Raw genomic sequence first — 16,404 nt, 5'->3', positions numbered from 1 at the left:
CACTGTTCATGTGGAAAACCGCTGGCGTAGAAAGACAATGTAACGCGGTAAAAGCGACGTGAGTGGAAATCGATCGAAAAGGAAACTTCAAAAGCTCCTCTAAAGCAAAGTTTCAAAGCGATGCACACTTGATTTCTGTGTCAGGTTTCAATGTGTTGTTAATGAAATCAATAACAAGATCAAGACTGTGCTGTCGAAGGAACTGGACCAGACGTTTGCCATGAATCTCGAACTGCTTCGTGAGTACAGTTTTTGCGCTCCTGTCAAAAGAATAAGCGTTATTGCCTCAAGTTTGGGTTTTTTGGTATTACATTGTTGTTTTGTGTGTATTGTGGCTAGAAGCAAGTAGTTTCTTGACATATTATTCTGGCTTTCCCTCGCGTGATTTGTAGTTCAGGGAAAGCTTGGATCCCAAAGGAATAGTCGATTGACCAATAGGATGAAGCCTTTATCTGACCCTGTCTTGGCGGGAATACAAATTCATCGAAATTCACCCTTCAGCTACACATGCTATTAGAGTTGGAACGTGGCCTACCATATCAGGTCCCCCATATCAGACCCCAACATACAATACAAGACCCCGACCTACCATATCAGACCCCAACGTACCATATCAGACCCCAATCATATCAGTTGAGTTTGACTGTTTTATGTGTCGGGTTTAACTTTATGTTAACTGTTGTGCTAAATAGTGCAGTAATTCTTCAGTAGTGTACTGAAATTATTATGAAATATGGCTATTACAAATAACAAACTGCAAGTTCACTGGAAGAGAAAGTCACCATTGTTCCAACTTCCTTTCTAGCCTATAGACTTCACAGCATCGCGTTTCTTATTACCATATTCTGGTACTATTTTTTAGGAAATATATAAATTATTAATACTTTTAAAATATATTTTTGAAGCAAGCATCCGTCCCAAAACGTTCTAAGATAATCATATGTATCACTTTGTTTCAAGTCACGCAACCAGCGTCTTGAAATTTTTGCTGACCCCAAAATGCTTTTGTTTATTAGCAGACTTCGCTGACAGATTGGTATCATGTCCATCTCAGAAGTTATTATCCGATTGCTTCATGTAGTCCCGCAATTCTCACACTCGCATATTACTCGTTTAATGTACCAAAGCTTTTCTATGCAATAAGGTAGACCGACGAGAAGTGTATAACACGTTTATAAAGATCAAGTGTAAGGTGATTTTACAGCATTTCTTTATTGGGATATTTGTATAATTTCACGCCCGAAATATTTATAGTTATATTCATCGACAGCACTGGAAGGCCTCTTTCACTATTTTCAAATACCAGTTTAAGCAATGTACAGGTGAAAATAAGTCGTCTACTTGCAACCAGAGGGTATGGACTCCCATTAAATGACCAATTTATTCCACGTAAATACATGTCGTTGACTGAAATTTTAAAATGAAGTGTCACGTTTGGCCTGTCCTTAATCAAATAAATAAACCCCTTCAGGTGGCTAGTATGTCGGCTCATAAATGTGTGCGGCTGAGTGATTGCCCAAAAACTGAATCTTTGGTGAGGGTTCGTGGGTTTATGATCATTGTTGTAGTCGTGCACGAAAAGTGTGGGGTCTGAGATTGTAGGTGTCACGTGCAGGGACTGATATTGTAGTCTCGCACGAAAAGCGTGGGGTCTGACATTGTCGGTGCCTGATATTGTAAGCTCACACGAAAAGCGTGGGGTCTGAAATTGTGGGTGTCATGTTCGGGGACTGATATTGTAGTCTTGCGCGAAAAACGTGGGGTCTGACATTGTCGGGGCCTAATATTGTAACCTAATATTGTAAGCTTGCACGAAAAGCGTGGGGTCTGAGATTGTAGGTGTCATGTTCGGGGCCTGATATTGTAGTCTTGCGCGAAAAACGTAACTGACATTGTCGGGGCCTGATATTGTAGTCTCACACGAAAAGCGTGGGGTCTGAGGTGGAGGGTCTGAGATGGGAGGTCTGAGGTGGGGGGTCTGAGGTGGGGGGCTTGGGGCCTGAGATGGGGGGTCTGAGGTGGGGGGCCTGAGATGGTGGCTTGCGATGGGGGCCTGAGATGGGGGGTCTGAGATGGGGGGTCTGAAATGGGGGGTCTGAAATGGGGGGTCTGAAATGGGGGGCCTGAGATGGTGGCTTGAGATGGGGGCCTGAGATGGGGGCCTGAGATGGGGGCCTGAGATGGGGGTCTGAGATGGGAGGTCTGAAATGGGGGGCCTGAGATGGGGAGAACATTCCAAACCGAGGTTATACATGGAGACTTAATATAGATTACATGACCACTTCATTTCCATGTGTTAGGGTGCTATGTAGTCTGTGTAAATGAAGTTCACTTACATAGCAGTGGTTTTTTACTCTAGTATTTGTAGGATGTCTCTGACAGAGATGTCAAGCTTAAAAAATTGAAATGCAGAAGGTCGCCAATTATACCTTACAGGCCCCTTTTAAGAGTTGTTAAAAGCAAAGCTCCTCCGATTCAACCTCAAAAAAGCATCAAATATCCAAAAATTATCTAATAGAAGAGTCAAAACACCAAAAAATTGGACAAAATAGGTGTGAAAAATACACCTTGAGCTCTTTCCTCCCTATCTTGAAGATTTGGTGACTCGTATGGGAGACTGAAAGATTCAGTCTTTATTAGGAAGACTCTTGGATAATGTGGGAGAGTTGGCTTAAACACTATAGCCAACCAGTGTTCACTTAAAAATTTCCCCATTGTACAGTGTGTATAAAAGGATCTTACAGGAGAAGGTCACTCCAAAAAATGTATATTTTTTGTCAGCACTAATAAAAACCTTGCACTAAGTTTAGCCACTCACCAAAGTTTCAGCCTCTAAAGTGTAGGTTTTCCTCATGAAAATTTGTCTCCAAAGAAGCCCAAAATTGGAACACCATTGCCACCATTTTTAACAGTACTCAGCAGCCAGGCTTCATTTTCATGACGTCATACAATCTAAGAGATTTTGTACAAGTGATTTCCGAAGAACCTTTTCACTACCATTCTGGGTTATGGCTGCTCTTGAGCCATATTATTTAGAACCAAACACGCTCCAAACTCCAACTGAAGATAGTGATGTGGATAATTGCTTGAAAAAAAAAATAGATTGTGAAGGATGCCAAGTCAGTTGCAGGTTTTTCTCCTTCCTGCCAATTTTGAGTCGGACAGAATGACGTCACATAAACACAGCCTGGCTGCCAAGACAGTTTCAAAATGGTGGTCTCTGAAGTCACTTCTTTCGAGACAAATTTCTTCAGGATAGCAGGCACTTCAGAGGCTGAAACTTCGGTGAGTGGAAAGGCTGAATGTTTACTTGCTATAGACAAAGACAAAAAAGTAAGCTTTTTGGAGTGACCTTCTCCTTTAACAAATGCGAGTGGAATAACTGTTTTATTAAAAGGGACCCCAAAAATTATGCATATGCTTATGAAATTTGTAAAATAAAATGTAAAATGATAAATATATATACCAGTAGATTGTAGGCAAAGATGTTTCATATTCTTACTTCAAGTTTTCGTTCCAACTTACATTTTCAGAATCGTTTGGGCAAAGCTACCCTGAGGTGAGGACAGTTACTCTTTTGTTAATACACTAATTTCAAATTATAATTTAATGATTTAGATTTTAATGACCATCAGAAAAACAAGAAAACATCACTATTTTGTAGCAGTTACTGCACACTAATGGCTGATAGTGTATGATACTCCAACCAATCAGATTACAGCATTTACATTCATTTTATATACTAGTAGAATTCTACTAATAAGAGTCAGTACATTCCTTTTCACTGGAGACTGATGGCTACTTTAAAACTTTCATTGCAGGAGTATGATGGTAGTTTAGACTCAGTTAGTGTTGCAGGAACAGCATCATTCAATCGGCGAGGTTCTCTCTTGGCTGTGGGTTGCAATGACGGACGTATTGTCATTTGGGATTTTCTAACAAGAGGAATCGCTAAAATAATCAGTGCCCATGTACACCCTGTCACTTCTGTTAGGTACATGTATTGTTAAACTTCATTTTTACACAAGATTATTTAACAAATTAAGAAACCTCAGCCGTGTATTACACTGTAATAAAACATGACAAGCATTAAAAAAAATAAAAATAAATCACTTTATTTAAGTGTTGAAGTGTTTAGTACTGCTGTACTAATTGTGGACACTGAAACAAGCAAACAAATATTGTATGTTAGACAGAAACTAAGTAATAAATCTGTAAGGTGAGAGCATTTGAAAACACAAGGGAAACGTAGAAAACATGAGCCGCAGGTGAGTGTTTTCAACATTTCTCGAGTGTTCTCAAATGTCCGCAATGTTTTGTCACGGTATAATACATGGATTAGACTTCTTCATTTGTTTTATGATATAGAGGTAATGTGGCCAAAAACAATAAAACACGCTTTTTCTATGTTTTATACTCTGATAAAACATGGGTTTTTGACCAATCAGAGCACTAGTAGGGTCGTATCTATATTGTAGTTCTTAATAAGAAGAGGTTTCAGTAAAGGCCCATCACCAGGCAAATTGATGATTTTTCCTGCCTGGTGTGCCCATGTGGGGGAATGTTTTTCTTATAAAGAAGTCCAGTTCAAACAGTTTTGTCTGGCTGTGAAAACCAGTTTCCTTCTGTTGAGAAGGTTAGGTAAACCCTTGTTAGTAATAAAATTTTCTATTAGTAAAAGTTGGAAATTGTTTCATTGCTATGTTTTAAAGAGTTTTGGTTTTTAATTTGACATGCTATTCAGCTGGAGTCGTAATGGTCGCAAACTGCTCAGTGGCTCTAATGACTGGAATGTGTCAGTGTGGGATGTCTTGTCGGGCGAGTGTGACCAGAAGTACCGTTTTCAATCTCCTGTCACCAAAGTGCAGTTTCATCCAAGAAACAAGTTTGTACAACCATTGAATATTTATTTAATCACAATGTTATTAAAATTCCTAATTAGAGGGGTATTCATGTGAGTGTCTAAAACGTAGTTGATAGATATATTGATTCAGATGAGGCCTTGAGCTACTGTATTTTTATTCCGAGCTTTCTAATCATTCATTTGTGTCACCTACACCACTTTTATATCACACACTATTGAATATTTTCTTTCATTCCCTGATGATGCTGTGCTCGGAATGAAAATACAGTAGCTCAAGGCCTCAATTGAATCAATATATCTATGTACTCCGATATGCTACTGAAGGACAACTTCAAACGTTTACTAGAAGTAATTGGTTTTGCATTATGGCACTACAAACAAACAAACAAACGAACAAACAAACAAACAAACTTCATTACAGAAAATTTACAACGAAACTTTATTCCTTTTTCTACTCAATCGGGTTAAAACACCTGTGAAAACCAGTAGTTAATGAAACCCCTGCGTCACTACTGTAATAATAAGTTGGAGTGTCATCACCACTCAGACAAGTGTAAAATGTTGCAATGTGTAAATTAACTTGCAATGTTGCAACAAAATTGTGGATCCTCTTGCAAATTAAAAGACTAAATAAAATTCAAACAAAACACATGTAGGTAGGCCAATTTCAGATGTTAAAATTCTAACACGACATTGAGGCTTACATTAAATGTAAGCCTCAATGTCGTGTTAGAATTTTAACATCTCTTTTGCTCTAGTCCCTAACATGCAAATTTTGCACGTAAGGGACTAGAGCAAAAGAGATTATTTATTCCTGCCTCAACCTCATTGTGATTTCGTTTTTGCCAGAACCCTGAGCCTCAGGAGCATGTTAGAATTTCTAATTAATTAATTAATTAATCAATTAATTAATTAATATATTGTAATTGGCCAAGTCCAAAGTTTCTGACAAGTGTGGTAAAACATTTACCTTTGCCTACAGTGCACTACTGGTAAGCCAATGAGATAAATAAAAACAATTTTGATATAGTGGTTTGCAGTTCAGTAGTGAGTTTAACTTGTTTGAAAAAGACTGTCTAAATAGATATCTGAAATTCTTTTTGTTCCTGTTCCAGTAAAATCATCCTTGTCTGTCCTATGAAACATGCACCTGTGCTTGTGAAGCTGGATGGACAGCACTTCTCCTTGCCAAATGGTGGAGAGGTAATACATATATTATCTGTAATGCATCTACATCTATGCCAACTCTTGTGGATTATCTAGGAGTTTGATACAGAGCAAATCTCCCAGTCTCCTGTACAGGCAGACCTCCATATCTCCTGGGTGCTAAGGAAAGTACTTAAAGTACATCTTTCACACTTACATGTACTTTGACCAACTGTGATGTTTTTTGGGAAGGGGGGAGGGAGGACGTTGTTAGATATTTGCCCATTTTTGTGGTTGAATTTGGGAAGCTCTACATTTAACAACTTTTTCGGATGGTGCAGAAGGTAAATTATTGTTGATCTCCCAGATTTCGATTTTTTTTAAGTTTGCATCTCTGGTAAAGAGTCAAACATTTCACTTATTACTAAAGTCAAACAAATTTCTTATGCTTTTTACATGATTAAGGTCAATTGAATTCATACAAAGTCATGTATCGGTTGCCTGATGCCTTCTCTATACAAACTTATTTGCTAAAGAGGCAATTCTAAACAATGACAACAAAGATTCTGCTATAGGCTATATGTACTTCACGGAAAGAAAACAATTTGAAATCAAATGTTTTCATCTTTATTGATCTGTATGTATTTCTGCAGTCTGAACAGAACATTGTGGCATCATTTGATAGAAAAGGAGAATACATCTACACAGGGAATTCTAAAGGCAAGGTGAGTACTAGATTTAAATTGCAGCTAGACTTTGTTGCAAAAGTAGGGCTGTGGTACATGTACCTGTATGTCTGTGGTGGAATTTTAGTTTTAGAAGGTAGAGGTGGTGAATGGTAAATTCGAGACTTGTCAAGAAGGCAAGACTAGCATTTTTCTTTGTGAGCCCAAGACATTTTGACCTCTTCAATTGGGAGACTGAGACTTCAAACTGTTTTAAATGCAAGCTCAAGATGTTCAGGTTCTAAGACATTCAGATGTCATTTAAGCTTGTAAATAAAGCAAACAAATCAGTACTTCAACAACATTCCCAGCTTTGAATAAACCATAAACTTTGACGAAAATTTTGCAATACTCATGGTCTTTGAGGACCATTCACCACCCCTGGAGGGTAGTGGGGGTTTGCACTTGGCTTAATTATCATGTGTTGAATGTGAGTCATCTCGGCCATGCTACCTCAATTCACAATTCCAGCTGCTACCAGGACAACTGTATCCAGCACGTGAGTAGCATGGTGACCTTCTTGTAATGTTGAGTGCAAATCAAGTAGGCAGGGTTATAGCACTAGGCTAGATTTTTTGGCTGTCTTCTTAGGCAAAAAAAAAAATGTTTCTCTAATGGTGTCTCTCTCCCCCCATTTGTATAAATGGGTGCCAACAAACTGTTTGCTGAAGGCTAACCTGAAATTGTCAATTCAATTGCTGTGGAAATGGGAATTTTGCTTTAGTAGGGTAGGCTTCTTTGGCACAAGTGAAGACTTAAGTTTAAAGATTTCAAAATGACTTGTCTGTAATTTTGCATCTTTCTTTTAGGTGCTGGTGATTGATGCAGAGACTCATGAAGTAAGTGACCACGAGGACTAACTTTTTGTTTTTCTTGTTTTAGAATTAATATATTTTTAACTTGAACAAGTTTGTAGACAAATAGGCACTGTGAACAGATATAGATAAATATTGCAAACTCAACCTCATTCCCAGGGTCTCTCATCTTACCGCCCCCTGGAGCGAGCGAAGAGAGACCCTGGTTGGGTCTGGTCACGTGCCACTTTGACAATTGAGAACATCAGGGAGGGGTCCTCTGTAATCAGCAGTTTGTCGCGTTGAGCTTTGTTGCGTGCTGCGACCGCCACATTCCCCGTGGCGTTTATCAATACTTAGCTTTCAGGCTGAAATTTCGAATAATATCTGTTCCAGCGTTTACCTAAAGGTTAAGCAAGTCTGTCTCGAGGCAATTTCGTGGTCGCGATTTTCAGTGTTGCCGTCTTACCCACTGGATTTATGGAAAGTCAGTCATATTTCAACTGTGGACATCGAGTAGCGCAATTTCATCCCGTAGTAATTGTTGTTTCTCCTTTTGAATGCACTCAATCAAATTGATGCAAAAAACATAAGAACATCTCTAGGAAAATGTATAGCTTTCTCAAAGTAAAGCTACGGCAGTCTCTGATGAAGAAAAGCTAGACAAAGATAAATATGATATTCGTGCATCGCACTGTGCTTGCAAACAATTCTAATCAAATAGCCGGGCCCGGCGTCACCTGCGGTGTCACAATATAGAATGCAAGTAAGCAATATGTTCATGAAATATTTTAATCTTTGTCCCTGGAGAGCCAACACTTAGAGCCTTAAAACGTATCTTGCAATAGAAACGAACCTAAACAAAGTATAAGCACGGCCTTGCAAATTACAGAGGTGTCAAACTCTGAGAAGCAACGTGCTGTTAACAGCAGAAACCATGCAGACCTACGACCTCTAAAAATATGCTGTAGCATAATCAAATGACTCCGCTCTACTTATAATTTCCATTTCTTCTAATAACACGGCACAAAAAATGCCCCTCAGAAACACGCTTGAAGCAAAGAAAGGTCGAGAGATCGAAAATTAAATGAAAATGTGCACAATTCTCTCAAACCGTTGGTGTCACGTACACTAATTTATTAACGACACAATAAAAATTATATTTTTCATTTTCTAGCCTCCTTTCGTTCGAAGATAAATCCATTTTATCAGCAACAACGGCAAAATGCATACCGCGACGAGTTTGTTGTATTTATACCCTTCACACTCTGCAAAGTTCAGGGCGCCAATGGCGCGGTGAAACTTTTCACCCTTTCACTCCTTTCGAAGTGACTTTGGCTTTCAGTGATCATTTAAAAGGCCCTGAATTCTCTAAAATTATTTAATCACCGGTAACAAGACCTAAACTTCATTCTGAGGTAAAGATGAGTCAAACATCTTCCATGCACAGCCTCGGCTGCGGTGTGTAATTCTCCATTTGCCTTCGTGAGGAGATTTTTACAATATGTAATGTCCTTCACTGAACCATACAACCATCAGCGACTTGGATTTCCGCTATCAGATGATGGATAAGTTTTCCTTGGCATTTGCAGAATATTACCGTCGGACATTGCCGCAGAACATCATATCGTTCTTGGTTTACTTTGGTGACAACACTTCCCGAACTCCCATAGACTAAGTATAGACAAAATTCCTACTAGGCCGCCCATCCCTTCAATAATTCAATTGTCATCTCCCAGATTCTGGGAGGCACGTGACCAGACCCAACCAGGGTCTGCCTTCGCTCGCTCCAGGGGGCGGTAAGATGAGAGACCCTGGGGACAAGGTTGTTGCAAACTTTGGATGTAAGATCTAAATGTTTTCATTAGATATTGTCCTAGGCATTGCTGCCATCTTTACTTAAGCTCCCTACTGTCAGAAATGATGCGGTGTGTAGCTTATATTACACGGTATGGACTGTCTTTGTTTCTGACCATTTACCAGGTAGTGACATCATTTAGAATCCAAACAGGAACAAGTGCTAACACAGCTATCAAGGCAATAGAATTTGCCAGAAGAGGCAGGTATGTTTATTAAGAATTTGATGAATCTTCTTCTCCAAAATTGTTTATCATTCATTAGTTTGGTATAGGCTAACCCAGAGAAAATGTACATCACATTTGGGGGAAGTAGCTGCAATACCAACATGAATTTTTCTCACACATGACAGACTAAGTGTAAGAGGGACTACTTGTGGTCTACTTGCCAGTCATTGCATGTTCTCATCATCTTTACATGACCTTGCCTTTTTTCGTTGCAGTGCTTTCCTAATAAACTCACAGGACAGAATAATCAGGGTGTTTGACAGTCAGATTGTGCTATCATGCAGAGGAACTGAAGGAGCGGAACCTGAGCCAATACAGAAACTTCAAGATCTTGTTAACAGGTGATTGTTAATTGAAGTATTGGTTTTCCATCACACACTAGCCCACAATATTGTTTCCGGGATTCCCTTCAAAACAGTTTGTTGGTACCAGTACCCATTTAGACCATTGTAGTACCCATTTATACATGGCGCAATTTTAATTAGCTTAAAAGCTAATCTGGGATTAGCATCAATTTTGAGGTTTTCTGTATTTTTTTTTTCTTTCCAGTTTTGATAGTGACTGCCCTCAACTTCACAGAACATTAGCAGTAAAAGCCACTTTATACAAGAGAAATTAAAACCTTGATCATCTTTTAATGCCGGATTAGTGTTAGGCTTGCAAACACTACAGGAGGAAAGTGTCCTGCCCATCAACACAACAATATTAATACACAATGATCCCATAGCCAGGGCTCAAACCTGGGTCGCTTGATCTGTAGCCCAATCTGCTAATAACTCCAATGTCTGTTTATGAGGCCACCATATTTCCATGAAGTGGTGATCATAAATTTACTGAATAAGTTTGTAGTGTGTTTGTCTTACACATAAATATTAGTTTTGCAGGCAAGCCAACTGAAAATTAGGTGAAGAATATTGAGAAGCATATGAAATAAACTCATCTGTTCTGAACCCCATTGAATAACAGATTGGAGTTCAATTGAGTGTTGTAAAACCAAAACCAAACCAATTACTTACCAATTAGAGTACTCAGCCAGTCTCAAACTGTAGTAAAATGGTGTTCACCAAAACCAAAACCAAAGTAATTACCTAATTACTTTTGAGAGTCAATTGAAAATCACTCTGTTTATGTGATCACCTTAAGAGTTTTCCCTTGGTACATTGTGGTGCACCAATTTACTCCTGATCTCATTATTGTTTTACTAGAACACTGTGGAAAAAATGTTGTTTCTCAGGTGATGGAGAATATATCTGTGCAGGTAAGTTTCATGTTTCTTACTGCTGTACTGATACTGTTAATTCAACTCCAGGCACAATAGACTGTGAGCAGCCTCTGTTTCCCTTGAAAATCTGTGGGTAGAACGCAAAACATGTAAGCGTGCAAGGGTAACTGTGAGAGTGACGTGCAAGTAGCTAGTAGCGTCGAAAGACAGCAAAAAGAGAGACTGCAATGGTTTCATACAATGTTTTGGATGCCTGGCACTCTGGTAACAGAGTAATTCTATTGGTCTGTCTTCCGACGCCCGTGATACTAGCAGCTCGTGGCATCACCACTCACATGTCATGCTCACAGTCATGCACGCACACTTACTTGTTTTGCATGGTATCCGGTCATTTCGCCCCATGGTCATTTCACCCCCAGTCATTTCGCCCCAACCAAAAGTCACTTCGCTCCATAATCGAAGTCACTTCGTCCCATAAAAGAGTTACTTCGCTCCATACAGAAGTTACTTCGCCCCATGATATAATTAAAGTGTATATATGCTTACAAGATTGTCTCTATTTGCCTAGCTGATCATAGTGTTGAGGAAAGTAATCAAACAAAGTGATATTTAATGTATTTTGAGGGATTACAACGGATAAGAATTCGTGATGAGGAAAGTAATCGAACGAAATGATATTTAGTGTTACCAAGCGTATTTAAGCGAACGCGACTGGAAGCTGCAGTAGTTAATAATCTGAACTGACATAAGTCTTAAGTTCAAAATCAGTCCAACTCCAACATCAAAACGAAAAGTTCACGACAAATTTCACTTATTTCTTACAGGGAGCGAAGTACTTTCTGTATGAGGCTAAATGACTTTTGTATGGGGTGAAGTGACTTTGATTATGGGGCGACATGACTTTTGGTTGGGGCGAAGTGACTGGGGGCGAAATGACCATGGGGCGAAATGACCGTAAACCTTTCGCATCCTTCCCCATTGATTTTCAAGGAAAAGAGAGACTGCTCGCAGTCTTCAGGCGCAACCCTGAGCAGTTGGGCCTTGTTAGGCTCCTAGTTTAAACACCTATTGAGTCAAGTCACAGAAAACAGATCTGGTGAGGGTAAATGAACTATCTACCTTAACAGGTCATCAGAACAGGTCCACTCTGTGGCATTAAAAGACTATATTGGTACTCTCCTATTTCCAGGATGGGGTATCATATTGAATGTAAATCCTTGCTAAAATGGGGTGAAAATGTGGAGACCTGGTTAGCAGATGCTCCCACCACACATACCAGAATACCCCCATAGAGGGATATATGTTTAGGTTGTCCAAACAATTTGTTACATACTTGGGTGGGAAGAAGAGCCACTTGCCAGGTGTCTCAAGATATTAGTTTTTGAGACAACCATCACTTGCCTTGGGCAAGAACACTGTACAATGATCCTGGGGCCCATTTCTCAAAAGGCCTGGAATCTTTTCGGGCCCGAAAAGCCATTTTTAGTTAATCGTTATTTAAAGACAGAGAGGTGAATACACCTGCAACTTCTTGTATGAAGAGAACCTCTGTTCGTATCAAGAATATATGAATAAAACAGCTCGGTAGTCAAAAGGGTTGAGATTTTGCTACAGCTTTTCGGGTGCAAAAACTTTTTGGGACCTTTGAGAAACGGGCCCCTGGACAGTTTTGAAGGTTTGAGAGCCAAATATCACGTGAAACACAGTCATTAATCACCATGTTAAACTTTCTTGGGTCTAATCTCGGAGTTATTGAACACATAATTGTTATAGAGTACTGGAAGTGTGTGAACCATGGTTATTTTTAATCACTGATTACTGTGTTGTATTGTGCTAGGATCATCTCGGACACATGCACTCTACATCTGGGAGAAGGGAGTTGGGAATCTAGTCAAAATCCTTCATGGAACTAAGGGTGAACTGTTATTGGAAGTGGTGGTAAGGCAGTTATCCTCTTAATAACATTGCTGTGTTATGATACAAGGCCTTATGCGTCCCATGGCACTATGATGACGGATTATGATAATGAGTTTATGATAACTTACTAGCCCAAGTTTCTTATAACATTTTCCTCTTTGGTGTTTTCAAGATCAGTGATAAATGGAAAAAATTTGATTTCAGTCATTTGACAGCTATTTAATACAAATGTAAAGGATTGAACAGACTTACCTAATTTCTGTCTGTAATTCGTTGTAGTCTTAGGTTGTACTTGTATAGTTGTAGAAACCCAATTCCTGTTGGAATGACTTAACTGTGTTTTGTTTTCTTTAGTGGCACCCAATCCGACCAATTATAGCCTCGATTTCAAGTGGAGTAGTCTCGATTTGGGCCCAAAATCATGTGGTAAGCTTGAATGAAGTGAATAATAAAATTTTTGAAAGGGAAAAAACCTATGACCCAAACAAAACCCTTGCAGCGAAGTGAAGAAATTCAGTCTCTAAATGAACCAAGGAGAAATGAAAAGATGTGAAAACAAGCCCAAGTCACAATTTTTTGAACACTCAATTTGCGAACTATTTCTGACAAGTGTACGAAGATTCGCCACAAGCAGTGCTTGTTACCCGACTGTACAGAATTTGTTCAGATAATCGTCACGGTTAGTGGCTATTACTGCACCTCGCAATGACATGCGAACTCTGAAGTTCTGAACTCAAACTGGCTGTTGTGTTTTACATTGTCGTCAAATATCTTAGTGGACAACTTAGAAAATAGAAAAAAATGTTGCTTCAACTGGCGTGCGTGGGGTTTGAGTGGATTTCTATCCTTCTCATTTTTGTCTTTTTTTTTCGGGGAAGGGGTGGGGTGGCTGTCGTGGTGATTGTGATTGACAGTTGTGTTAAACGCAATCATTAGTTTGGTTTTGTAGTTCAGAGTTCACTTGTTAAAAGACGCAGTAAAATGAAAGTTAGCAATAATTTTCACACGATGGTTGGTCTTTGTATTTTTGCACAGGAAAACTGGAGCGCATTTGCACCAGATTTTAAAGAGCTGGACGAAAATGTAGAATATGAAGAGAAAGAAAATGAGTTTGACATAGTAAGTGTACTTTCAACTTCAAGACTGTAATTTATTGCATAAACCCAAGGATGTGTTCATCTCCAGTTCTTCTGAGTACAGGCAGTGTCTGATCCCCAAATCTGATAATTCGAAGACTCGTAGAGCGGTTTGTAATGCTGTGATGAACCATGGTACTAACAACAAACGCGAAAGTGCCGTGAACCAATCAGAATTCGAAACAGAACCATGCAACCTGCGTCAAACGCGGGAAAACATGGAACGGATGCCAAGTGCAGGAAAATGCACTTTGGTTTCGGTTTTTGGTTTGCTCCTGATTAGCTGAAAGAAAAAAAACAGCATTTTGCCCGAGACTGTTTAGAGCTACTTCACAGAACTGTTGCTTTCTCTCTTGTAGGAAGATGAAGACGAAGAAGCCGAGGTGCCTTCTGAAACGGAAGCAGGGGAAGAGGATGAAGTCGATGTGTGTGCGGTGGAAAGAATTCCAGCTCTGTGTAGCAGGTACAAGGCACAAACAACATCATTTTTTATAACATTGCGTTCGTAAAAAGCACGCTCTGATTGGTGGTGTCGACTACACCGTGAGGCTATGTAAAACAAGGTTATGAAGTATCATTGTATCTTGGTAGCATCGTTTTATAACAAAGCAGAAAACGGCCGCTTGTTGTTCACACAGCCCGATGCAAACACTCAGAGAGATTGCGAGAATTTGTCAGAAACTAATTTAAAACATTCGCCTACGGCTCGGCATTCGTTTACAGCCATATTGGTTAACATTTCAGTTTTTCTTTTCGAATGCTTGGCGTAAATCGTCTTATGTTAAATGTTGCAGCGATGAAGAGAACGATGAAGATTTGGACTCGATTTACTACCTTCCCGTAGCACCTGAAGTTGACGACCCTGAGGAGACTGGATGGACTCAAGAGGTGTGCTGAATTTAGGTCCCTTTTTAAACCCCTTAGGTCCCTTTTTTAAACAGCGGTTAGGAAGTTGGCATAGTGGTATGATTTCAGAAACATGTCCCTTAGGTCCAGTAGATTTTTGGCGTGGTCAATGTTAAACCCTCAGCTGATGATAGAATTGTGCTTTTGGGAGAGCCAGCAATTAAAAGTGTGTTGTTTTTGGCTTCACAGAACGAAATTCACGTCCATGATCCCGAACACAAGAGGCGCGCTTCTCAGGAGACTGGAGCTGAGTCTCAGAGAAAAAAGGTTAAGGTGATCGACATCCGGCATAGTTCAAGTGAGCTTCACCACGACAGCAAGAGCCTTGGTAAGTGAAACTAAAATTACCTTACAGTATACTTCTACTATACATTTTGCTTGTCCCTCGCAGACATGTAATCCACAGACCCCTTGAACGGGAATTTCTTCTCGAGCTTTTATTGACAAAAACGAGCTGCTTTACCCAGGCTGTTAGAAAACACCCCGTGAGAAAGCGCGCGCGCTACGTGATAGTTGACGATCACCCCGAATCAACTGTCACATATGGAATTTGAGAGCAAATATCCTAATTCTTTAAGAACTAATCTACCAGTCGTTCAAAACTTTATCTAATCCTCTTCGCAGACACTTCGTAAACGCAAAGAAGTGGCCGCCGGTTTGTTAACAACCGCACATTGCCAGGCTACTCACCATCTACAACAGAATAGATAACTAGTTGCAAATCCAATAAGAGAACGAGATTCACTATAGAACGCTAGTGGATTTATGCTAACAAGTTATAAAAACACTCTTAAAAGTTTGGGAAAACTCGAAAAAGCTGTGGAAACATTTGCCCTACTCTCGTGTTCCCACAGCTTTTCTCGTTCTCCCAAACTTCCACTCATGTTTCTGTAACTCAAGAGAAACACGAAAAATGGTTTATAAATAACATAAATAACATGTCGATTGCTCTCGGATAGGGTGACAACGGTTTTAATAGGAATATCACGTGGCTATTAGGGTTGTTATATCTCGTATCACATGCCGATCATACAATAACCTGACACGTTTCCGTCTTTGTTTTCTCAGGAAAGCACAGAATATCCCCCGCAAAGAGAGAATCTCCATCTGTAGAGGCGCCTGCCGCAGAGATAGAGCCTGTTACCGCTGTACCTAATACACTCGAGCCAGAATTGTCAACGGACATGGACACGGACTCCGCCTTTGAATAAGATCACGCCTTGTTGGAAACATCGAACCCGCTGTCCCATATTGAAACAACAGAGGAGATACTTTCCCTTGAAACAAAGGAAATGCTTTCACATATTTTGAAACAACACACGAAATGCTTTCCCAATTGATTTGAAACAGGAGCTTATTTCCGTATTGAAACAGCACCAGATGAAGCGCTTTCTACATTGACTCAATAAGTAGGCGTTGTTAACTCTGCCTGTTGCTTTGCCCGGTTTCTGAAAACAATGGAATTTTTAGAAGCAAACAGTATAAGTTATGTGAGAACTCCGTACAAAGACGCTTTTTGTTGTGGATAACGTGGAAACAGAACTTGTACATAACATCTCGCAGAACATACACATTTTCATGTTCAGTGACATCCCTGTCGAAAACATTCA

At 39.7% G+C, this 16,404-nt stretch overlaps 1 protein-coding gene across 1 annotated transcript; it reads left to right on the top strand.

Moving 5' to 3' along the window:
- Window positions 1-56: 56 nt before the first annotated feature.
- Window positions 57-16,404, top strand: LOC110050199 (retinoblastoma-binding protein 5 homolog). The gene is made up of 17 exons (XM_020756090.2): window positions 57-239; window positions 3,534-3,559; window positions 3,822-3,994; window positions 4,745-4,885; window positions 5,980-6,067; window positions 6,664-6,735; window positions 7,545-7,574; window positions 9,513-9,592; window positions 9,829-9,954; window positions 10,819-10,871; window positions 12,673-12,773; window positions 13,107-13,178; window positions 13,788-13,871; window positions 14,248-14,351; window positions 14,683-14,776; window positions 14,984-15,122; window positions 15,863-16,404. The coding sequence occupies exons 1-17, from the start codon at window positions 221-223 to the stop codon at window positions 16,003-16,005; spliced, it is 1,545 nt and encodes a 514-aa protein (XP_020611749.2). The 5' UTR covers window positions 57-220; the 3' UTR covers window positions 16,006-16,404.

The sequence above is a fragment of the Orbicella faveolata genome, unplaced genomic scaffold, assembly GCF_042242905.1.
Source record: "Orbicella faveolata isolate gen_17 unplaced genomic scaffold, um_ofav_v1 contig_25, whole genome shotgun sequence".
In the NCBI taxonomy this organism is placed as follows: domain Eukaryota; kingdom Metazoa; phylum Cnidaria; class Anthozoa; order Scleractinia; family Merulinidae; genus Orbicella; species Orbicella faveolata.
The sequence above is the reverse complement of the archived record's forward strand: the minus strand, read 5'-3'. Positions and strand labels throughout refer to the sequence as shown.